The sequence below is a fragment of the Salmo salar genome, chromosome 25, assembly GCF_965601325.2.
Source record: "Salmo salar chromosome 25, fSalSal1, whole genome shotgun sequence".
NCBI classification, from domain to species: domain Eukaryota; kingdom Metazoa; phylum Chordata; class Actinopteri; order Salmoniformes; family Salmonidae; genus Salmo; species Salmo salar.
In genome coordinates, this window is record NC_138315.1 from 11864768 (window position 1) to 11890752 (window position 25985).

The window sequence follows — 25985 nt, forward strand, 5'->3', positions numbered from 1 at the left end:
AGTACATAAATACTTGTGTTTCCTTTGTAAGACACCGGCACTGTCGATGCAAGGCAGCACATGGAGACACATGTTCAGTGAACAAAAATTCAGAAGCACCTCCACTTATCTCCTTTTGTCTCTTTGTCTTTTAAACACAGGCCCAAGATAAGAACACGTCTGTAGTTCCATGGCTTCGTGTCAAATGACCCTGCCCAATAGGACAGATCTTGGTGATATAAAAGCAGCTGTGCATATAAATGATAGACACACTATCAGATAGTCACTATCTGAGAGACAGTGGGTCTCACTTTCACACAATTGATTGGACCAAACCTAATCTAATAAACAAAAGTTCAACTGTGATGTTTTTGGAGTATTAAAAGTGACGCACTTGGAAGATGCGAAAACTGCTGGAATTAATTCTGTTTTCAATAGGCTGGCCCGGTTCTAAGGGGACAATTTGCTGCTGAGGAGGTGATCTCATGATCAGTAAAAAATTTAACAAGTTTTTACAGTCAGAATGCGTAATCTGCGCGGGAATTAGGTTTGTGTTGAGGAAGCATGCGGTCTGGACTCACCGCAAAGGGTCATAGGTGACAGTGCAGACAAGTGACATTGATTTGTAGTTGTCAACACCAACTACAAATCCTTGCCTATGTGAGAATACAAGATAATACTTTTTTTTCTCTGAGCAATTTACTGTTTTCCTAAAAACATTTACACAATTTTGATGAAAATATTGCATCCGTCTCCCTCATTTGCTGTAGTCAGGGCATCATATCATATGACATAACACTATTTATTTTTCCAAACAGACGTAGTGTTTACAGATATGTGATTTCATGTGACAATATCAATGTTTTCTAATAAAATGTCCTTACCGGTTGTGAAGGAATTTCACAAACTTTACTTCTCAAGGGGATTCCCCAAAAAAATGACTGTGGTTTGTTTAAAAAGGTTAAGGCACATATACATCATGTGTTTTTAAAATATGATGTGTGATGGGATTTCTAATCATTTTGGATGACAATCGTAGGGGAATGTATTGACTGACTTTTTGCCAGATTAAGGGGATTTTAAGATTTGAGAAACAAAGGGCTAATGTGTGGTTGAAAGATGAAGCTCTGGTAACCAGAGATAGGAGGTGCAATCCCATGGCAGACAGTAGGTAGCCATTTCATGGTTGGATGAAGGCAGTGTGAAAAGGTGAGTACGCTGAGCCACGTTGCAAGGGCGAAGTATGAAGCACATGCTAGCAGTACAAGGGATTGTTGAAGCACTGTCAGCTAAAGACATACTCTAGTTCTGCTTAGGGCTGTTCCCAGGAACACTCAGCCAAGGCCCCAGGCTCAACACCCTGCTGTACTTTGAAATGGGATCTTTATTGTCCATAAAGTTTAAGCCAAGTATGAAGAATCAGTCTTCCCTAACAAAAACACTCACCCATACAGAAAGAGAGAGGGGGGGGGGGGGGGGGGGGGGGACTACAAGTGGAGTAGTCATGCTTGCAATTATGCCTCAGTTAAATATAGACGAGGAGTGATAACTCAATTTTCATAACTTTCTTATATGATTATGAGTGCAATTCATATAAATAGCAGAGCATTTTTTGCAGGAATTCCAAAAATTTAAGGGTAGATTTACGTGGGCCAATTGTTTGGATTAGGTCAAATGCAATGTATTGCACTCAAAGCTGGGACATGAACTGTCTTCATGGGGTTAATAAAGAGAGACTTCAAAACTCGATACAAAAGTGTACCAAAAATGCACAGTTCAGTCTACTTTGAATTGTGTCCTATATGTGATCTGGAGTTTACTGTAGGTCCCACACACAAAAAAAACTTTAGATTCAATGTCTGCTTTGTCACATGACCCAATGATGATACATTGAGGCTAAGTCAGATATCACATCTTTTTTTATCTAATGATAAATGGAACTATCATTACCATGACACACCTGCGGCTTAGACAAAACTCTTCCATATCTCACCTTTGAAGTTGGAGGAAATACAAAAGGTATGAATCAAAGAGACCTGGACATGAGATAGCAGACAAGGCTCCTCTTCTTTCCTCTTAGCCGCTCAGGGCTATGAGAGAGAGAAATGAAAAATGCAAATGGGACTAGTGAAATTACCTGTTTGCGTGTGTTTATATTGTGATTGATTGGATCACTGTATTGGAATGCAGGGGTGATTCTTTGATGGGCTACATGAAGACAGAGATCTTGAATTTCAAGTGGGATGCCCTTGGCAACTCTAAAAGGAGATAAGTAGATGGTAATCCTATCTAAAAGATGTCTGACACATGGGCACAAAGTGTCCTTTTGTCGTGAAAAGATTGTAAATAATTTATTAACGACTAATATGAAAAAAATAGAATGTGAGCTCAGCAAAGAACTGAGAATGTTATCCCAAACAGTATAATGTAAACAAATCATAAAATATATTTCAGCACAGATGGAGGTAATAGCCCAAAGATTACCTTAGGCTATTTGTCCTGAATAAATAAATACAATTATAGATGAATGGATGAGCAGAAACATATTATCTCTCTCTCAATAAATATTTTTGATGAATAAGTTATTGCCTTTCCACAACTGTTACAGTTGCAATGAAAGTTGGCTTTACTGGTCTATTGGTCTACTTTATTTCGGAGAAAAACAACTTTGGGTCTACATAGTATGCATGTTCATATTATCAACAGATATAGGCAAATATGACAAAGGTATGCAACACCTGAAAGCTCTTATTTCTTCACTATAAACACCCAGGGGAAACTGTTTCCCTTTCTCTGCCATTCTGATGTAAAATATATTTTTGCACACAGTCAGGTTCTTCCAACTAATTATCCCGTTTTTCTGAGTGACAAAATAGGTTTTCACTTGGCCCGAAGCGACATCATACCAGGTGGGAGATGAGCGCATATCTTCTGCAAAGGAAGTACATTCCCACTTGAAAAGTGCATTAGAGCGCAGACACCCGGATAAATTTGTGGGTTTTGCGCCTACCTGTGAATCGAAACCGACACTTCGATGCCGAGTAAAATTTTACGGTTGTTACCAAGGCCAATAGATTGTATTACTTTTGCACTAAAACGTTAGCATTGCTGGTCCTTGGGTTTACTTTTCTGCCCAAGGTCTGGCTACATTCCATCACCCCCGGGCTGTAGTATCCTTGCTGCCAGATTAAAATCGCTGTGCTATTGGAATTTGGGTGTTTTAGTTAGGACGTGCTTGTCACCTCTGCCTCTGGTATTTCAGTCTTGACTCTTTCTGCCAGAGAGACGACTATGAAGAGGTTAACACATTTCATCACGATGTCTCTTCCCTCCTGACCGTGTAATCGAACTTTAGTGGTGCATCCAAAGAGTCTTTCAAAGGACTTTTTGAGCATTTAGTGGGTGTGCTGAATCCTGCAGATTACGAACTCCGCAGGACATCCAATGAAAACAACAACACCTTAATTGAATTGGGGATTGGCGGCTCTCACTTTTTAATTTAACGTTGTTGTTTTTTTGAAGGACACTCTCTCATCATGACGATTCCATTATCTCGGACTCAACTAGCCCTGTTTTTCATCCTCTTATGTCCGGTCAATATCATTGGGTTATGGTGGTAAGTCATGTTACAAACAATTAACATGTGCGTCAAATTTAGTTGCTAATGTAAATAAGGTTTCATAGAATACGGTGGTTTTGTCATCTGATGTTAAGTATGCTTTGCACGCGTCCATGTTGATATCTGGCTAAAGATTGGCATGATGTCAGGATGTACTAAAATACATGCAATTCTGCATTTGACTCTATTGATATAACCACTATTCAAATAGCCTTGTATTGACACGTGTAATAACATGGTAGTACTTTTGATGACCTTGACCGCATTGTGAAGCATTTGGTAATACTTAGACTACAATTACATACTAATTAAACCTTTTGGGTTTCTTTATCTATCACCACCTTCCTACTGGAAACTAACCCAAGAAATTGTAATGACTGATAAAACAATTTCTAAAAAATGTCTTAATGAACCACAACATGTATCTTTAATACAGCATTTTTATTGTTGGTAACAAACTAATGTCTAAAATGTGGTTAAGTAAGTCAATGAAATCAACAATAAAAAAACTAAAGTCCCTAATGTTATAACTTAGCTAGCCAAAAAGATTCAGCTTCAGCTTGTGGAGGTCTGCAATTGCCTGTTGAAAAAACAGAGATATTAGGGAGGTCAGAGTTGGAATTTTTTCCTGTGGACCTTGAGGCAGTGGATATGTCATCATAAAACAATTATTTGTTCAGTACTCTGAGATGTATGAGACTTAAAAAGACACAGACTGATTTTTTTCTTCATAAGTATAATCAATTAATTTGAGACACGCATATCTGAAGAGGGATATTTAACTAAATCAAACCTTTTCAAGTTTGAAGGCCAGCTATTAGTACTGCTAAACTGTGAACCTCTCTTCCCAAAGACAAAATTGGAGTATTCAGGTGAGCACACCTGGAGGTCCTGCAGTTTGACAGGACAAAGATGCTTTCTGTTGAGAGCTGTGCATGCCATCTCACTCCTGTCTCTCTGCTCCTTGTCTTTTTAAAGCAAATGGTTGTCAGCCTGACCAGACAGACAGGATGCCATTTGTGGGGGTAGATGAAACGTCTCTGAGATAAACCTCTTCTTTCAGAGCTTCTTTGATTAGGCTGTAATCATTTTGGCAGAGAGCAGTGAGACCAGAGAATTTGGAATGCCTTTGCAAGTTTCAGGACAAGTAAATTCCCGGTCCTCCTGGCTGTGTGTGGGTCATAGTCTGGCAGGCAGCCAGGAGTGTGGCCCACAGGTGTGCATATAGCGTGTGCCATTTCCACTCATCCGCTCCTGGAATGGGTCCTGGGCCAAGCTTCAGCAATGCATCATCTGTAGAGAAGCACTTCATTATACCAGATCTTTATCGTTATCAAATCAAATCAAACATCACATTTTATTTGTCACAATGCCCCGAATACAGTGAAATGCTTACTTACAAGCCCTTAACCAACAATGCAGTTTTAAGAAAAATCCCCCCCCCCCCCCCAAAAAAAAGAAAAGTAACAAATAATTAAAGAGCAGCAGTAAAATAACAATAGCAAGGCTATATACAGGGGGTACTGGTACAGAGTCAATGTGCGGGGGGAAATGGTTAGTTGAGGTAATTGAGGTAATACAGTGAGGGAAAAAAGTATTTGATCCCCTGCTGATTTTGTATGTTGCCCACTGACAAAGAAATGATCAGTCTATAATTTTAATGGTAGGTTTATTTGAACAGTTAGAGACAGAATAACAACAAAAACATCCAGAAAAACACATGTCAAAAATGTTATAAGTTGATTTGCATTTTAATGAGGGAAATAAGTATTTGACCCCCTCTCAATCAGAAAGATTTCTGTCTCCCAGGTGTCTTTTATACAGGTAACGAGCTGAGATTAGGAGCACACTCTTAAAGGGAGTGCTCCTAATCTCAGTTTGTTACCTGTATAAAAGACACCTGTCCACAGAAGCAATCAATCAATCAGATTCCAAACTCTCCACCATGGCCAAGACCAAAGAGCTCTCCAAGGATGTTAGGGACAAGATTGTAGACCTACACAAGGCTGGAATGGGCTACAAGACCATCGCCAGCAGCTTGGTGAGAAGGTAACAACAGTTGGTGCGATTATTCGCAAATGGAAGAAACACAAAATAAATGTCAATCTCCCTCGGCCTGGGGCTCCATGCAAGATCTCACCTCGTGGAGTTGCAATGATCATGAGAACGGTGAGGAATCAGCCCAGAAGTACACGGGAGGATCTTGTCAATGATCTCAAGGCAGCTGGGACCATAGTCACCAAGAAAACAATTGGTAACACACTACGCCATGAAGGACTGAAATCCTGCAGCGCCCGCAAGGTCCCCCTGCTCAAGAAAGCACATATACATGCCCGTCTGAAGTTTGCCAAGGTAGAGTTATTAAAGTGACTATGCATAGATAATAACAGAGAGTAGCAGCAGCGTAGAAGGTGGGGGGCAAAGCAAATAGTCTGGGTAGCCATTTGAATAGATGTTCAGGAGTCTTATGAATTGGGGGTAGATGCTGTTTAGAAGCCTCTTGGACCTAGACTTGGCGCTCCGGTACCGCTTGCCGTGCGGTAGCAGAGAGAACAGTCAATGACAGGGTGGCTGGTGTTTTTGACAATTTTTAGGGCCTTCCTCTGATACCGCCTGGTATAGACATCCTGGATGGCAGGAAGCTTGGCCCCAGTGATGTACAGGGCCGTACGCACTACCCTCTGTAGTGCCTTGCGGTCGGACGCCGAGCAGTTGCCATACCAGGCAGTGATGCAACCAGTCGGAATGCTCTCAATGGTGTAGCTGTAAAACCTTTTGAGAATCTGAGGGTGAATCTCCTGAGGGTGAATAGGTTTTGTCGTGCCCTCTTCATGACTGTCTTGGTGTGCTTGGACCATCTTAGTTTGTTGGTGATGTGGACCCAAGGTACTTGAAGCTCTCAATCTGCTCCACTACAGCCCCGTCGATGAGAATGGGGGCGTGTTAGGTCCTCTTTTTCCTGTAGTCCAAAATCATCTCCTTTGTCTTGATCACATTGAGGGAGAGGTTGTTGTCCTTGAACCATACGGTCAGGTCTCTGACCTCCCTATAGGCTGTCTCATCGTTGTCGGTGATCAGGCCTACCTACCACTGTTGTGTCATTAGCAAACTTAATGATGGTGTTGGAGTCGTGCCTGGCCGTGCAGTCATGATTGAACAGGGAGTACAGAAGGGGACTGAGCACGCACCCCTGAGGGGCCCCCGTGTTGAGGATCAGCGTGGCGGATGTGTTGTTATCTACCCTTACCACCTGGGGGCGGCCGTCAGAAAGTCCAGGATCCAGTTGCAGAGGGAGGTGTTTAGTCCCAGGGTCCTTAGCTTAGTGATGACCTTTGAGGGCACTATGGTGCATTCTCACATAGGTGTTCCTTTTGTCCAGGTGTGAAAGGGCAGTGTGGAGTGCAATAGAGATTCAACATCTGTGGATCTGTTGGTGCGGTATGCAAATTGGAGTGGGTCTAGGGTTTCTGGGATACTGGTGTTGATGTGAGCCATGACCAGCCTTTCAAAGCATTTCATGGCTACAGACATGAGTGCTACGGGTCGGTAGTCATTTAGGCAGGTTGCCTTAGTGTTCTTGGGCACAGCACCTATGGTGGTCTGCTTGAAACATGTTGGTATTACAGTCTCAGACAGGGAGAGGTTGAAAATGTCAGTGAAGACACTTGCCAGTTGGTCAGCGCATGCTTGGATTACACGTCCTGGAAATCCGCCTGGGCCTGTGGCCTTGTGAATGTTGACCTGTTTAAAGGTCTTACTCACATCGGCTGTGGAGAGCGTGATTGTACAGTCATCCGGAACAGCTGATCTTCTCATGCATGTTTGTGTTGCTTTCCTTGAAGCGAGCATAGAAGTTTTTTAGTTCGTCTGGTTGGCTCGTGTCACTGGGCAGCTTTCGGCTGTGCTTCCCTTATTAGTCTGTAATAGTTTGCAGGCCTTGCCACATCCGACGAGCGTCAGGGCCGGTGTAGTACGATTCGACCTTAGTCCTGAATTGATGCTTTGCCTGTTTGATGGTTCGCCGGAGGGCTTAGCGGGATTTCTTATAAGCTTCCAGGGTCTGTGGTCTGTGGTCCATGCTTCTGGTTGGGGTATGTACGTACGGTCGCTGTTGGGATGACGTCCTCGATGCACTTATTGATAAAGCCAGTGACTGATGTGGTGTACTCCTTAATGCCATCGGAAGAATCCCGGAACATATTCCAGTCTGTGCTAGCAAAACAGTTCTGTAGTTTAGCATCGGTTTCATCTGACCACTTTTTTTATAGAACTACATTTTACATTTACATTTTAGTCATTTAGCAGACGGTCTTATCCAGAGCGACTTACAGTAGTGAATGCATACATTTCATACATTTTGTTTTTGTGCTGGCTCTCCGTGGGAATCGAACCTACAACCCTGGCGTTGCACACACCATGCTGGCATTGCAAACACCATGCTCTACCAACTGAGCCACAGTTGGTAGAGTCCAGGAGCGCCACCTCTGGATGAGCGTTTTCCTGTTTCGCTTATGGCGGTATACAGCTTATTGAGTGCGGTTTTAGTGCCAGCATCGGTCTGTGGTGGTATGTAGACAGCTACGAAAAATACAGATGAAAACTCTCTTGGTAGAGACGTGTGGTCTACAGCTTATCATGATATACTCTATCTCGGGCGAGAAAAACCTTGAGACTTCCTTAGATATTGTGCACTAGCTGTTGCTTACATGAATGCATAGGCCCCCGCCCCGTGTCTTGCCAGAGGCTGCTGTTCTGTCCTGCCGATAGAGTGTATAACCCACCAACTTTATGTTCTTAATGTCGTCGTTCAGCCACGACTCGGTGAAATGTAAGATTTTATCGTTTTTGAACGTCCCATTGGTAGGAAAAAAATTGTTTTTCCAGATATTGAACGTTAGCTAGCAGGACGGAAGGCATGGGCAGATTAGCCACTCGTCGCCTGATCCTCACAAGGCACCCTGATCTCTTTCAGCGAAATCTCAATTTCCTTCTCCAGCGAATAACGGGGATCTGGGCCTGGTCGGGTGTCTGTATTATATCCCTCCCGTCCGACTCATTGAGAAGAACTCTTCGTCCAGTTTGAGTTGAGCAATCCCAGTTCTGATGTCCAGAATCTCTTTTCGGTCATAATAGACTGTATCAGCAACATTATGTACAAAACAAACAAAATAGCATGGTTGGTTAAGAGCCGATAAGACGGCAGCCTTCCCATCACAACACTAAATCAAATCGTGCACAGCACTGATGCACCGCTGCAGTCTGTCACATGTTTGTCTTGCAATAAGTGAGGACAACATGAGGTCTCATTTCATCTGCTACTTCTCACTCCCATTTCAAAGCCATACCTATTTCTGGAAAATCGCATGATTTCCATTCAAGGCCAGAAGGATCAGATAAAGATTCAATGACATGGCTTAGCCGGAGCTACTATGTACTCACCACAGAGCATGTGTCCTCCACCAATTTCCAGACATTGAGATTTTTCAGTGCGCGCGTAGACCTCATGTTGTCCTCACTTATTGCAAGACAAACATGTGATTTGAGTTCAGGATTTGAGTTCTAGAGAAGATTGTGCCATGGCTCGGAGACACGGACCAGAGAGCTGAACACAAGCCACTCTCCTGCTAGCGTTCCAGCCTTGTCATGACTGACTTCATATCCACCATAGCCGGCATAGAGAATTAGGAGGATGAAATTGTATTGTTTGCAAAGTGAAAAAAGCCCATATATCTATGGCCATGCACTTCATAATGTTACTTGAGGTCCACACAAAGCTACAAGAAGAGCTTATCTCCAAAAGATCATGATGGCCTACATAGAGACTGATTATTTGGATACATGTCCTTTATCAGTGTTTCCCTTTCTATTTTGGTCTCTGGTTATCTCTGTGATATTTCATGCTAGGCACTGTTTAGAGGGCTCTTGATTGCGTAGATTGGTAGTGCATCCTCCTTTCTCTTATGATTAGACTCTGTTTCACCATTATCGTGTCCAGGAGCATTACTGTGACTGATAAAGGGGAGGAATAATGACACATTGCATGGACGTGGAAGATTGATTGCTTATCTGATTTTGTAGTTCCTATATGTGTGCTTTTATAGAGATTCCTATCCTTTATATTCAACACTGATAACATTGTGTTCCTCATAGTGTCCTGTTCAGGTCAGTCCTGGTTTGTGTTGATGCTGGAACACAGCATCGTGTTCAAGACAGAGAAATGTCTTCATCTACATATTGCCGGAGCCATATTCAGACCACATGATTCGTCCTTGCCAGTGTTCTAGCCGCTTCGGCTGCTCGTGTGATATAAAAGCCTCGCTTTTGAATTGGGCGAGGAGGGTTTGCCTTTCACTTTGACAATGACACAGGACTTGGAGAAGAAACTCTGAAACACGGTCTGCTTTAGTTTTTTAAAAGTTTTTTTACGAGTCTACACCTCCTGCTGTAAAACCTGGTCCCTTTTTTTGGTGAGCAGCTCGCTGAGCCAATTTCAAAGCTATGATCCTGGCTCAGAGATTCCCCCAGGTTTGAAGGCCATAACACATCAGATATTCAGGGGTTGTAAAGACTTGGTGTGTCTGCTAAGTTCTGTATCTGCACATGTTACTTACACAGGGGTGTGGAACCATTGGAGTCAGATCTGTGTAGGAAAATACTATAGCGCGCTGGAGATGTGTTCCCCTGTGATCCGTTTCTATAGAGACGTTGTCAATACATCATCAGTAACCGGCAGAAGGATGTCAGGATCCCAGACGTCGGTGACGCTGGACAGTCGGAGTCAAGTTCTCACACTTCAGTGAGGATAACTCACATTGTGGGCATTAAGCTACTGTTCACTCCCCGCTTTTAGGACAGTGTGAATTATTAGGCTTTCAATAATTTTCTATACTTAATCTGTGCAGCCATTATGCTATTTTGTGTACAGTATGTTGGCAGTTCAATTTTAGTTTTCCATGACGCTATGGATAAAAAAAAGGTGCATCCAACTGTACAAATAATTTGTATTTTGATTGAATCACAGATATACAGTGACATTTCAGACATTGATATATAAATGGTTTCGACTTAATAATGTAATTGACTTACTGGAGATGGGATGCATTACATTTTAAGAGCAACGGTCCTGTGTCTCATGCTTCTTATCAGACCGCAATGCTAGGGATTGGCAAGAGTGCTTGTTTGACTTCTTAAAAACAAACTCACAAGGCAGATGAATGTTATTAGTCAGGAAGATTAGCTGTGACAAGGGTGAGTGAAAAGCAATGAGGTATTCTCTCACACTCCTACTTCCACATAATGATAAAAACTGACTCGAGCTTTACGGATCACATCAGCTCAACTGGAGTCAGATGCAGAGTTATTGAATCGAGGGAACAGGGGGATAGGGCTGTTCTCACATTATGTCATAGCAACTGTCACGGGAAGTACTGGCAAGAGTTCACAGTGTTCAACCTGAGGCCTGTACTCCCATTAGGAATTGAAATAAACAATTTCCCTAAGGGTAAATATACATCTGTCAACGCTAGGTAAGAAACCCGGCAATTAAGATGCAGCTCTCGAGCTCCTTTTTCTGTTTCCGCATCACTGCAGATTTACTATTTCTCTCCACACCCGATGTCAAGTAATCAAACTGCCTAATAGAAGAACACATACATTTAGCTTCAGTGATACTTATATGTAGTAAGAGTAAGACACGAACACATCATAATGTTATGCCACTGTAGTGTGATTTGTAGTCACAGTCTATCTGTTGTATACTTCCCTGTAGGGCAGTGGGGAGCCCTCTAGTCATGGACCCCAATAGTATCTGTCGGAAGACCAAGCGGCTAGCGGGCAAGCAGGCTGAGCTGTGCCAGAACCAGCCAGAGATCGTCCACGAGGTCGCCAAGGGTGCCAAGCTGGGTGTGCGGGAGTGCCAGTACCAGTTTCGTTTTCGCCGCTGGAACTGCACCAGTCAGAACAAGTACTTTGGCAAAATACTCCAACAAGGTGAGTGAGGACTTGTCATTATGGAAAATAGGACCCTATGATAATTTCCCCCTAATTTATCCAATAACTCTACATACAATCACTGCCTGCCTGACATAGAAAATAATAATCTAAGTGCCTTTCAAATGGTTTAACAGTGTCTCACTTAGGACGTGACCCCTTGACCTTTGAGTGCACAGCCAATGGCCTCACTTCAACTTTACTCTGATCCAAAGTGCAGTGGAGAACAAGGCCAGCTGTTGTATGTTAACAAGACAGATTTACACTTGACTGCTCCTCTTTTGCATCAAATTGCAAACTCAAAATGATCTCCTAAATTGCTTCTCATATAACCATTGATCTCTAACATTGCCGGTGCTCTTTGAACTGAGTAATACAACGAATGTAGGCCCTGCTACTATGCAATTATTGCTTTTTGTACGTTGTCTCCTCCCGTTGCACTTTTCTATGCTTGGTTAATAGAGACCATTCTGTGTGTACCAACAAGGAAGTGTTTTGTCAACAAACCACCGTTTAGCTCCAATATAGTGTATCCTTTATTGGTTTTATCTTCTAATATCTAGCTAATGCATGCCCTCAGTTGTTTGAAGAATCTTTTGAGCTGGTCTTTCATATTCAAAACAATTAGAGTACCGTTACAAGCATCCTGCTGGCGTTGACAGAATTCCTGTTCTTTACCGTCATTAATCTGACACAAGAAGTGTCCATTATAACTTTCCCTTAAAGATTTTGTCTCGAAGAACCGCCGCTTAGTTTTAAAGACTAAATTCTGAGTAAAAAATATCTCATGCCATAGCCATTTAAGTCATTACAGATGAAGCCTTTAATCTCTCGAGGCAAAGCTAAGTATTCCGCAGGCGCTTTAAAGTAACTTTGTTCGCTCGGTGAGGAATATGTGGGTATTAAGATGATTCCTTCTATAGTGCTAGATGATATACATCATCTTCCTGTAAACTGTGGTTTGTAATGTTCCTGTTTTGTTGCTGAGAGTCAGCAGAGGGCAGAGTGCCTGTGGTGCGGTTGGTCTCCTCTAGTCAGATGTTGATCCAACCGTCAGATGTTGATCCAAGGAACAGCTAGAGCATTGATTTGACCTGGTTTTATGTGACCGCTCTTACTGGACTGGGCCCGGTTTCCCGATAGCGATGGAAATTATGCTTCCAAAAGTGTTTTGACGGTGCATCTTTCCTACAATGGCCGAAGATGAGAGGAGTAACATGCGTTTCCCAAAACACCACGCAGAAAGAACGTTCACTAAGTGCGTCGTTGGACCATGTGTCGATACTGAGAGGAATGAAAGAAAGGCAGCGCAGTTCTCTGATCAGCTTTCTCCATTCAAATCTTACCTTAACATTATAATTATTCCACAATACTGACGACAGATCAGCTCCTAGAGAGATATCACCATATGGCTGCAAATATTGAGGTGGCTTATTCTAACGCTTACCGTATAATAATGCACTAAATCACAGATTCATTTGGCACTTCATTGCACACGTTGTTACACATCATGAAGTATACCAAGGCGTTACAGACAGTGTAGCCTAGAAATAGAACTCAATTGACTGAACAATATATATATATATATATATATATGAGGCCTATGTTGCCTATAGCCCTGCTTAATTATTTTTTAATGCATTCATCTCATTTTCATTTGAATCATCTTTTTATTCTTCGCTTGTTCAATTGCAAAGACAAATTTGTATTCTAAACAGCTTGATTCTATGTTTAGCAGAGATCTTCTGTGTATAAAGTGATGCGGAACGGCAAAAAATTATCTAACAACTACCTTAGCTGTTCTATGAGTGGTCTGAGACAGTTAGTAAATAACAAGTGTTTTCAAGTGCAACTTTACTTATGAGGGTTTTGGGAAACAACTCGGATATTTAACGATGCTCCTATGAAGGTTCTAACGAAAACCAGTTAAATGTAACTAAATGTAATCGAAAAGTAATTTACGTAATCTCCAAAAGTAATTATTTATCACGAGAGAGCCATAAACAATAACTAGTAATGCTGCATACTCCAAAAAATGTTAATAGCTCACCTTTCTGGTAAAAAATAGTTATAAATTGCTGAGGTGTAGCCAATTTTGAGGACACAAGCTCAAGCACAGTACAAATTCTATAAAAATATGTATGTATTTTGTATTCAACAAAACTGTATGAATAAGTCTCAAAATGACTTATATGCTTTCGAAATATAGTATAATGAAATTATAAAATGACTAACTATAAGATTTCACCCTTCTAATAACTGTAAAATACATATTTGTATGTTTAGTGTTAGTGATCAAAACATCTGCCTCCACCGCTGTGAACGTCTCACCAAGCTCTAGCTTGGCTTCCTAAACTCCGTAGGAGTTCATCTCATCTAAGACAAACATAACGTGTTTTTTGTTTAAAATCTATGAATTATTTTAGATTAATGGCTATTTTGATCTCTGAATGTGCTGTTGTGACGAAATCACTCTCTCCTGCTGCACTATGATATAAGGATTGCAGGCATGTGCTTTGTCAGTGGCTGTGATGTAGGGTTCAGCCAGGAGTTGATAGACAGTCGGAAGAGCGAATGAAATGGTAGGAGGGACATCCCAGCTTCAAGTGGTTTCATATTTCACATCCTACGTCACACAGGCAGACAAAATATACTACTGTGTCTGTAGGAACCAGGGCTATTGCTCAATGCAAGCCATGTTGATCGACAGTGTCCACAGATCAATTTGTAAGCCAAAAATTTGATCGGAACCGGTAGCAGAACAACGCAGACCCCTAAACAGGGAACTTTACATCTAAGAGGTTTTAAGATGCTTTTGGGAACCCAGGCCCTGATTTGTTCCCAGACAGACAGATCTAAATAGCATCTTTGTAGCTTTAGTTGAGTGTAAATTTGCTGTCAGTATAAGGATTACAATGTTAGCTACTCCTTTCACTGAGAACTGGAGAACTCAGTGAAACTGCTTGCCAAAATGGCAATTAATCATAAATTCCTCCTTGTCTATAGGTATGGCTTAAGTGCTCCTATGTTTTGAAGCATTCCGAACAATTACCAAGATGTAGCTCTAATGACCATTTGTCAGTGCAGGAAGATCTGCAAGGACAGGTTCACTTCCTCACATGCACGCGGCGGGCTGGGGGTGCTGTCCAAAGTAGCTTACATCTTTCTCCCTTTGCAAAAATAACTGGAGGCTTTTTCTTCCTATATTCAAACATATAAACCAGAGCTGTTGTTGTGTTGACTTATCGATGCCAGGGGTTGCCAGGGGTTTGCTGTGAGCTATGCTGGCTGCTTCGACATGTTTTCTCATGGTTGTAATGAAGTAATTAGACATGCTCAGAGACAGTATGCAGTTGTGACAAGATAGAATAATCATAATTCTTCTGCCACCTCAGGAATGTTGCTCATTATTAGCTCGGTTAAAATGCTCCTGCTTCTGTCTGCTTCTCTGTCAATCATCATTTGGGAGCTTTGCATCGTCTGGCCGGGGGGGGGGGCGGAGAGGGTTTTCTCCAGACTCCTGGAGAGAAAACAAGCACCACACATTTTAGGTCTTTCAGTATCTGTCCTTTCTTATGAATGTGACACACTTAGTCTGTGTCCCAAATAGCACCCTATTCCCTATATGGTGTACCACATTTGATCAGGACCCATAGAACTCCGGCCAAACTCTCTGGATGAGGTGAGACACTGCGGCACAATGTCATAACGTCAATGAAATGATCCCAGTTAGATATGGGATAAATTGCACTGTAACATATTTTTTTTGTTTCAATTAAATATGATTAAGTAATTTGTTCCACTGTCTTTTTTTTTTGTTTACTCAACTTTTTGGTCAAAGTGTTACCTGAACTTAACAAATTTGGCACCAGCATGAGAAAACATAGGCAAGAATTCAGTCAACTTAAAGTGATGTGTTTGCTCAAATGATCTCATATGTTCATTCAACTAGGGTAGCTGGAGTCTTTGACAATTTGTCAGAGGAAGGTCCTAAAAATTGTCAAAGACTCCAGCCACCCTAGTCATAGACTGTTCTCTCTGCTACCGCACGGCAAGCGGTACCAGAGCGCCAAGTCTAGGTCCAAAATACTTTTTAACAGCTTCTACCCCCAAGCCATAAGACTCCTGAACATCGAATCAAATGTCTACCCAGACTATTTGCATTGTCCCCCTCTTTTAAACTGCTGCTACTATCTGTTATTATCTATGCATAGTCACTTTAATAATTCTACCTACATGTACATATTACCTCAATTACCTCTACTAACCGGTGCCCCCACCCATTGACTCTGTACCGGTACCCCCTGTATATAGCCTCACTATTGCTATTTTACTGCTGCTCTTTAATTATTTGTTACTTTTATTTCTTTCTTGGGGGGGGGGGGTATTTTTCTTAAAACTGCATTGTTGGTTAAGGGCTTGTAAGTAAGCATTTCACTGTAAGGTCTACCACCGTTATATTCGGCGCATGAGACAAATAACATTTGATTTGAACTAGAAACAATTATTTGGACATCTTACCTTAAAAAGGCTGTGGAACTAGTTACACACAGTGCTTTTAACATACAATGTTTTCAACGTACAGATTTGACACACATTGACATACTTGATTACATTGTGCATGTATACGGTAATTAGTATTCAACATGTCCTCAACCTGGTATTTGAACTCAGAACCTCTTGGTTCACAGCATTACAATATTCCTGCTACACCATCATGTCTGTGTCAATTACTGATTTCACCTGTACTGCTACACTTTGCACTTCACTGTAAATCTCAGCTCTGTTAAAAGTACACTCAAGAAAAACTATTATATTCATCATAGTGACTAAGGAGTAACATTAAAACAGAGTAATATGCTCCACCAACATTAGACAACTATACAGAAAAAACAAAAATTACTTAAATAAGTCAATCAAATCAACGATGAGAGAATAGTCAGATTAATTGATAATCGTCACAGACATGGTCGCGTAGCAGGAAGCTTGGAATGCCATGAACCAAGAGGTTGTGAGTTCAAATCGTAATTAGTGTATGAATGAACATGCGAAATGTATGTCAACGTGTGTCAAATATGTACATTGAAAATGTTAAAAGCACTGTGTGTGTAACCAATTGCGCACCCTTTTTTAGTTAAGCTGCCCCCCAGAAACAAGTTTAACAAACACCATTTTTGCCAAAGTTTTCTCAAGTTGGAGCTAAGTTTGGGCCAACTAAATGTTTTAGTTCAGGTAAGACTTGGACCGAAAAGTTGAGTAAATAAAAAAAAGACTGTGGAACCAGTTACTTATTAATAATAATTAGTTGAAACACCTAGATTATTATTATTTTAATTTTTTTTACAGTGTGGACAAATATGAATGAACATACAAAACGTTACACACCACTGCAAACATTAAAGTCATGTACTATCCACTTATTTTAAGGCAATTACTTTTCTTGGTAATGATCTAACACCGTAATTGCCTTAATCTCTGTTATGTTACAACCGATTAGCCCTGAAGTGTTAATTACACAGGGCTGATCCTGTGTCAGGCCCTGGCACTGATACGATCAAAGTGGAGATGTTGCTTCTTCTCTTGGTTCTAAACTCAGATAATGAGGGTGTAATGGCTTTGTTGTATCAGGTAACACCGTGCAATTTTAGATTACACTCTCACGGGTCCACTGGGGCAGACAGCTGCTCCAGGAGTTAAGCTACTGTAGCTAATCGTTTCTCTTGTTTCCTCAATGTAATCTTTTTATTCACACCTGCATTAAGGCACAGTATTGTGCTTCCATTGAACACCAATGTTCAGCTACAATCTATACACTCTTAAACATTTCTCTGGTTGCAAGTTGAGGGCTTGAGTGGGGTCATATGGCCTTGGACTCTGCCTGATGAAAGAAATACTGTATGTGTTGATTCAGAGATCAACAGAGCAGCTGCATTTCGTCAATTATCGGATTATAGTCAAATCTGTGCGATATATGGCTACGCATCATTTTTAAGGTGGAATGTGTCGTTTTTAGTAAGTGTGTTTGTCTGTTTGATACATGTTTAGGGATTACTTGGTGTACTCACTGTTCTGTAAGTCACAAGGTAATAGAATGGATTTCAGAGATGCAATGAGATATGTGCTGTACAAGACTTGAACTTCTCCTGGACTGTGGCACAGGGCAGCAAAATCAATCAACCAAAATGATTCACACTCATCAGGCTGTGTCACATGTATTGCTACATAGAGGGGCTCTGGGTTACCTCTATTCTTTTTAACCTGAACGCATGCATCATTGACTCAAAGATTGAGTATTAAAAAAATATTGTCTAATTCCTTGCGAAGCCCCTTCTGGCACCAAGTGATCTCCCAGGCAGGCCCAGGCGTAAGCTGCTGGAGAATTTTTGGGGAATTTGTGTCTCTGAGGAAAATATAAAATGGTGTTCATTCAAATCAAGATATTTATTTTTAAATTTTTTCAGAACCTCTTCTCTCTTAGTCATGTAAGCATGTTTTTATTATCTTAGTCAAAGGGCTGGGTCACATTATACAACTGAACAGAAATACTTTTTGATTGTGTTATAAAGTTTCATTTCACTTCTATGAATTAAATGTCTTCTTTCCAATATAGACACGATGATTGCATTGCTCATGATAAAGATGAGCGAGCAGGGGCTAAAGACGAGCGAGACTGAGGGACATTACTGAAACAACTATTACTGTAGCTTGTCTAGACATCGACCTCCTCGGAGATTCTGTGGAGGCTGATTAGTTGTCTACGGTTGTTTTTTCTTTGCATCGTTTTAATCTCCGCCTCTCCAACTGAAACAGTAAACAGGCGTGACTGTTAGACATTATCCATAATCCCTCTATGGATGCGTCACAAATGGCACCCTATCCCATATATGGGTGTGTCACGATCGTCAAAAGGAGTAGACCAAGGTGCAGCATGGTAAGTGTTCATCCTTGTATTTATTTTAAATCAGAACACTAAACACAAAATAAGAAACAATGATAACGACTGTCACGTCTTGCAGGCTTAACAAGCAGTACAAAAATAAGATCCCACAACTACAGGTGGGGAAAGGCTGCCTAAGTATGATTCCTAATCAGAGACAACGATAGACAGCTGCCTCTGATTAGGAACCATACTCGGCTCAACACAAAGAAATAGACACCATAGAATGCCCACCCCACACCCTGACCTAACAACATAGAGAAACAAACCATTTCTCTCAGGTCAGGGCGTGACAGTACCCCCCCCAAAGGTGCGGACTCCCGGCCGCAAACCTGAACCTATAGGGGAGGGTCCGGGTGGGCATCTATACTTGGCGGCGGCTCTGGTTCGGGGCGTAGCCCCCACACCGCCCGCTGATCCCCCCGCTTCTGTGTCGCCGGAGGAACCAGACCGTGGATCATCGTCGGAGACTCTGGGCTGCAGGCCGCCGCTGAAGACTCTGGGCTGCAGGCCGCTGCTGAAGACTCGGGGCTGCAGACCGTCGCTGGAGGCTCCGGACTGGGGAGCGTCGCTGGAGGCTCCGGACTGGGGAGCGTCGCTGGAGGCTCCGGACTGGGGAGCGTCGCTGGAGGCTCCGGACTGGGGAGCGTCGCTGTAGGTTCCGGACAGGGGACCGTCGCTGCAGGCTTTGTGCCATGGATCATCACTACAGGTTCCGCGCCATGGATCATCACTGGAGGCTTTGTGTCATGGATCATCACTGGAGGCTCCGGGCCATGGATTATCACTGGAGGCTTCGTGCCATGGATCATCCCTACAGGCTCCGGGCCATGGATCCTCACTGGAGGCTTCGTGCCATGGATCATCACTGGAGGCTCCGGGCCATGGATTATCACTGGAGGCTTCGTGCCATGGATCATCCCTACAGGCTCTGGGCCATGGATCGTCACTGGAGGCTTCGTGCCATGGATCATCCCTACAGGCTTTGGACCATTGATCATCACTGGAGGCTTCCTACGTGGAGCTGGAACCGGTCTCACCGGACTGGGGAGACGCACAGGAGACTGGGTGCGCAGAGCAGGCACAGGGGGTACTGGGCCGTGGAGGCGCACTGGAGGTGTGGAGCTTAGGGCTGGCACACCCCGTCCTGGCTGGACGGTTATTTTAGCCCAGCAAGGGCGGAGCGCTGGAACAGGACGAACTGGGCTGTGCTGGTGACCGGGGGGTACCGTGCGTAGAGCAGGCGCAGGATAACCTGGGCCGAAGAGACACACTGGAGACCAGATACGCTGAGCCGGCGCACTTCTTCCTGGCTGATGGCCAACTCTAGCACAGCAATGGTGAGGAGCTTGCACCGAGCGCACCGGGCTGTGAGTGAGCACTGGCGACACAGTGCGCATCATCACATAACACGGTGCTTGCTCGGTCACTCGCTCCCCACGGTAAGCACGGGGAGTTGGCTCAGGTCTCAACCCCGACTTCGCCAATCACCCAGTGTGCCCCCCCCCCATTTTTTTTGCCGCTGCCTCTCGGCCTTCCGTTGTTTCCTTGCCTGTCGATCTCGTCGCTGTTCCTCCCTCACTGCTTCCACCTGTTCCCATGGGAGGCGATCCCTTCCGGCCTGGATCTCCTCCCACGTCCAGGATCCTTTTCCATCCAGGATGTCCTCCCATGTCCAGTCATCCTGCCCGCGCTGCTTGGTCCTTTGGTGGTGGGATCTTCTGTTATGATCATCAAAAGGAGTAGACCAAGGTGCAGCGTGTTAAGTGTTCATCCTTGTATTTATTTTAAATCAGAACACTAAACACAAAATAAGAACCAATGATAACGACCGTCACGTCTTGCAGGCTTAACAAGCAGTACAAAAATAAGATCCCACAACTACAGGTGGGGAAAGGCTGCCTAAGTATGATTCCTAATCAGAGACAACGATAGACAGCTGCCTCTGATTAGGAACCATACTCGGCTCAACACAAAGAAATAGACACCATAGAATGCCCACCCCGCACCCTGACCTAAACACATAGAGAAACAAACCATTTCTCTCAGGTCAGGGCGTGACAGGGTGATTCTACAGAAGAGGGGTACATTGCTGTCCCACCCCAAAAACAACTATTTAAAAAAAAGGTTATGCCTTGGTATGCTTTAATTCATTCCAAGGCAATAACAAACATATTGTTACATTAATATAGTACAAAGTCATTGTTTATACACCTATTTCTATTGAGAGGTGGATGTCCCACACCCTGACTCCCAAACTTCATGTTTGAAAATAAAGCAAATCATGATTTATGATTTTTTTTTTAACCCCTATTATTTCAATAGAACATGTTGAGTTGTTCTATAATTACATTGAAAGATGCTGATCTAATCAGTAGTTTTGTACGTTTTTTAAAGATCTTTCCAAAAAAAATGCTGTCCCAGCTTTTGATGACACCTGCGAAACACACACAGTAAAAGACTGCCAAATTAATTAAGTGATAATGCCCGAGAAGCCGGTGTTTGGAGGATATTGGCATGGGTGTTGTTAGGCCCGAGACGAAGTGCCAATATATCCTCCAAACGCTGGCTTCGAGGGGCATTATCACTTTTATACAACGGGTTACCAACATATTCAAATAATGATTGACATATTTTCATTAAAACCGTTATTTTGATTAATTTCTTCATATTATTTCATCCATCCACAATATATAGTCCAGACATAAATCTAGGGTTGCTACCCAAGCCGGGCTGGTCCTTCGTTCTATCGTTTCGGTTGCCAGAGACTGTCAGATGTCAGGGGCGGAGTTTAGGTGGCGTACCCGAGCACTGAGACAGCACATCTCCTATCCCAGCCTCGGACGCGTCCACCTCTACTATGAACGGTAAGGAGGGATCAGGATGAGCCAACACAGGAGCCGAGGTAAACAGAGCCTTCAGTTGATTAAAAGCGCTGTCCGCCCCAGCTGACCACTGCAGTCGCACCGGTCCCCCCTTAAGCAGTGATCTAATGGGAGCCACTACCTGCCCAAAGCCCCGGATAAACCTCCGGTAGTAGTTGGCAAACCCTAAGAACCGCTGCACGTCCTTTACCGTGGTTGGAGTCGGCCAATTACGCACGGCTGAAATGCGGTCATTCACCATCTCCACCCCTGACTCTGACAGATGATACCCTAGGAAGGAGACGGACTGTTGGAAGAACAAACATTTCTCAGCCTTCACATACAGGTCATGCTCCAACAGTCGACCAAGCATCTTGCGCACCAGAGCCACATGCTCGGCGCGTGTAGCGGAGTATATTAGAATGTCATCTTTATACACCACTACACCCTGCCTGTGCAGGTCCCTGAAAATCTTGTCTACAAAGGATTGGAAGACGGATGGAGCATTCATCAACCCGTACGGCATGACGAGGTACTCATAGTGCCCATAGGTGGTACTAAATGCCGTCTTCCATTCATCCCCCTCCCGGATAAACAGCAGGTTGTAAGCACTCCTGAGATCCAATTTGGTAAAGAAGCGCGCCCCATGCAATGACTCGGTCACACTGGCTATGAGAGGCATAGGGTAACTATACTTCACAGTGATCTGATTTAAACCTCTATAGTCAATGCACGGGCGCAAACCTCCATCCTTCTTCTTCACAAAAAAGAAACTTGAGGAGGCAGGTGAAGTGGAGGGCCGAATGTATCCCTGTCCCAGAGATTTGGTGACATATGTTTCCATAGCCGCTGTCTCCTCCTGTGACAGAGGATACACGTGACTCCTGGGAAGTGCTGCATCTACCAAGAGATTTATCGCACAATCCCCCCGTCGATGGGGTGGTAATTGAGTCGCCTTCGAGAGCCAAATCTGCATATTCAGAGGGGATGTGCATGGTGGAGGCTTGGTTTTGACTCTTCACCATAGTTGCACCTATGGAAACACCTATATACCTCCCTGAACACTGATGTGACCATCCCTTAAAAGCCTTCTGTTGCCACAAAATAGTGGGGTCATGATAAGCCAACCAGGGAAACCCCAACACCACAGGAAACGCAGGAGAATCTATCAGGAAGAGACGAATTCTCTCCTCGTGACCCTCCTCCGTTCTCATGCATAGTGGAGCCTTGACCTCCCTAATCAGACCCGATCCTAAAGGACGACTATCTAAGGAATGTACAGGAAAGGGCACATCAACAGGAACAATAGGGATCCCTAATCTACACGCAAACAAACAATCAATAAAGTTCCCAGCTGTGCCTGAATCTACTAGCGCCTTATGCTGAGAATGCGGGGAAAACTCAGGAAATTCTATAGATATATACATGTGCGCAACAGGAAGCTCTGGGTGAGTTGGGTGCATACTCACCTGGGATGATCTGCCAGTGCCCTTCCTGTTGCCTCGACTTCCTGGGGTACCTCTCCAGCACCGACCAGCAGTGTGTCCTCTGCGGCCACAGGTAGTGCAGGAAACAACTCCCCCTCCGGTCCCCCTTAGAGCAGCACCTCCGAGCTCCATAGGTGTAGAATTGGAGGTGCTGGGGGACGAAATGGATGGACCCTGATCCGGACGTCCGCGGGTAGCCAACAGGTTATCCAGCCGGATGGCTAAATCCACCGGCTGGTCGAGGGTAAGGGTGGTGTCCCTGCAGGCCAGCTCCCAACGGACGTCCTCACGTAGACTACATCGGTAATGGTCGATCAGGGCCCTCTCATTCCATCCCGCACTGGCAGCCAGGGTCCTGAAGTCCAGTGCGAATTCCTGTGCACTCCTCATCCCCTGCCTGAGATGGAACAAGCGTTCCCCCGCCGCTCTCCCCTCAGGTGGATGATCGAAGACCGCCCGGAAGCGACAGGTGAAATCCTCTTAGCGGACCAATGTGGCGTCTATACTCCCCCATTCCGCGTTGGCCCACTCAAGCGCTTTCCCAGACAGACAGGAGATGAGGGCGGACACGCTCTCGTATCCCAAGGAAACCGGGTGAACGGTTGCCAGGTAGAGCTCCATCTGGAGCAGGAACCCCTGGCACCCGGCAGCCGTCCCATCATAAGCCCTCGGAAGCGAGAGCCAAATCCCACTGGGTCCAGGTGACGGAGGGGTGGACAGCTGTGGGGGTTGTGGTGTTGGTTGGAGTGATGTGGATGAAGTTGTGGGAAAACCCCTTTTTTCCCATCGCTCCATGGTGAGCAGCACGCGATCCATGGCTGTGCCAAGATGTTGTAGCATTGTCGCGTGCTGCTTGACGCGTTCCTCCACTGGTACCGGAGGAATGGATGCACCTGCTGACTCCATAATTTTGGTGCGTGATTCTGTCCGGTGTCAGTTGTGCGGAGGTGAGGATAGAGTCAGGCGCAGGACACAGAACTGAATAAAATAACGTACTTTACTCTTGGAAAAAATCATAAGCCAATAATCCACACAGGGATAACAATCCTGACACAAACAACTAACACGAAGACAAGAAACAATCACGCACAAAACATAATGAGAACCAGAGGGTTAAATAGGGAAATAATCATAACGACATGGGAACCAGGTGTGAACACTCAAGACATAACAAATGGAAAAAGAAACGTGGATCGGTGGTAGCTAGAAAACCGGTGACGACGACCGCCGAATGCCGCCCGAGCAAGGAGAGGCACCAACTTCGGCGGAAGTCGTGACAGAGACACGACCCAGTCATTCAGTCTTTTTGTTCTGTATCTATGGACGCGACCCAGTCGTTCATTCTAAATGTTCCATTGCCATACCGGCTGGCAATGTTCTTATCTCTTGCTTGCTCGCTAGCCAACAAAGGCTAATTTACAGCCACGTCAAAAAGTGCAGCAAGAATAACAGGAAATTAGCTGCATTTGCATTTGTTTAAGCTGTTTTCTATTGACATTTTATTGGATACATCCATAACAATAAAGCTAATGAGGCACGACTCACCTGGTATAGAACATTTACTCTTTAGTCAGGACACTGTTGTTCAGAGGAGCTAGCCAACAACACAGCTAACACAATCGTCCCGACCACCAACACTTTCATTACTATAGGACAGCTGGAGATCGAATTTGAATATTGAAACAATGTTACAAATGTCGGAGAGACAGACAGCAAGGTTTATACAAATCTCCGCTGTTGAAAACGAAATGCTAGTTCAAAAGAAATGTGAGATAATGTCGAGATCAAGTTTATAAATTGCTTGGCTGGGCTGATGAGATAGTGAATTGCGCAGTCAGATAGAACAGAGTAAATAGGCATTTTAACGTCATAGATTTAGCCGGTGGTAACTTGTGGAATAGACACCGGCTGGAATGCTGTTTTAACCAATCAGCATTCAGGATTAGACCCACCATTTGTATAATGTGCCTTAAGCCACACCCCTACAAATATCACCAGGTGATGGGATCGCACTCCTCTCCAGCATGGCCACATGGTGAGTAGTCTATGTGCAAACATTTTAGAGAAAATTTGTGAGAGAAATTGGTAAATCTTCATGTATTTTTAAGAAATGTCACTACCGAACATCTAATATTTCAATAAATATGTAAATATGTAGATATAGCCCTTGGTTCACTCCAGACCTGACTGCCCTTGACCAGCACAAAAACATCCTGTGTCGTCCCGCATTAGCATCGAATAGCCCCCGCGATATGCAACATTTCAGGGAAGTTAGGAACCAATATACACAGGCAGTTAGGAAAGCAAAGGCTAGTTTTTTCAATACGAAATTTGCATCCTGTAGCGCAAACTCCAAAAGGTTCTGGGACACTGTAAAGTCCATGGAGAATAAGAACACCACCTCCCAGCTGCTCACTGCACTGAGGATAGGAAACACTGTCACCACCGATAAATACACGATAATTGAGAATTTCAATAAGCATGGCTGACCATGCTTTCCACCTGGCTACCCCTACCCCGGTCAGCAGCCCTGCACCCCCCACAGCAACTTGCCCAAGCCTCCCCCATTTCTTCTTCACCCAAATCCAGATAGCTGATGTTCTGAAAGCGTTGCAAAATCTGGACCCTCACAAATCAGCTGGGCTAGACAATCTGGATCCTCTCTTTCTAAAATTATCTGACGCAATTGTTGCAACCCCTATCCTACCCTGCCTTTCTAAGGTCTTCGAAAGCCAAGTTAACAAACAGATCACCGACCATTTCGAATCCCACAGTACCTTTCTCTGCTATGCAGTCTGGTTTCCGAGCTGGTCATGGGTGCACCTCAGCCACGCTCAAGGTCCTAAACGATATCATAACCGCCATCAATAAAAGACAGTACTGTGCAGCCGTACTCATCGACTTGGCCAAGGCTTTCGACTCTGTCAATCACCTCATTCTTATCGGCAGACTCAACAGCCTTGGTTTCTCAAATGACTGCCTCGCCTGTTTCACCAACTACTTCTCAGACAGAGTTCAGTGTGTCAAATCGGAGGGCCTGTTGTCTGGACCTCTGGCAGTCTCTACGGGGGTGCCACAGGGTTCAATTCTCGGGCCAACTCTTTTCTCTG

The 25985-nt window shown here is 43.9% G+C and overlaps 1 protein-coding gene across 1 annotated transcript in view; it reads left to right on the top strand.

Annotated features, from left to right (window-relative positions):
• The first annotated feature begins 2950 nt into the window (after window positions 1-2950).
• Window positions 2951-25985, top strand: part of LOC106586152 (protein Wnt-6-like) — a 34331-nt gene continuing 11296 nt past the window's right edge. The window contains exons 1-2 of the mRNA XM_014173056.3: window positions 2951-3595; window positions 11367-11587. Of these exons, the coding sequence (XP_014028531.2) occupies window positions 3516-3595; window positions 11367-11587 (301 nt within the window). The 5' untranslated portion in view covers window positions 2951-3515. The remainder of the gene's footprint in view (window positions 3596-11366; window positions 11588-25985) is intronic.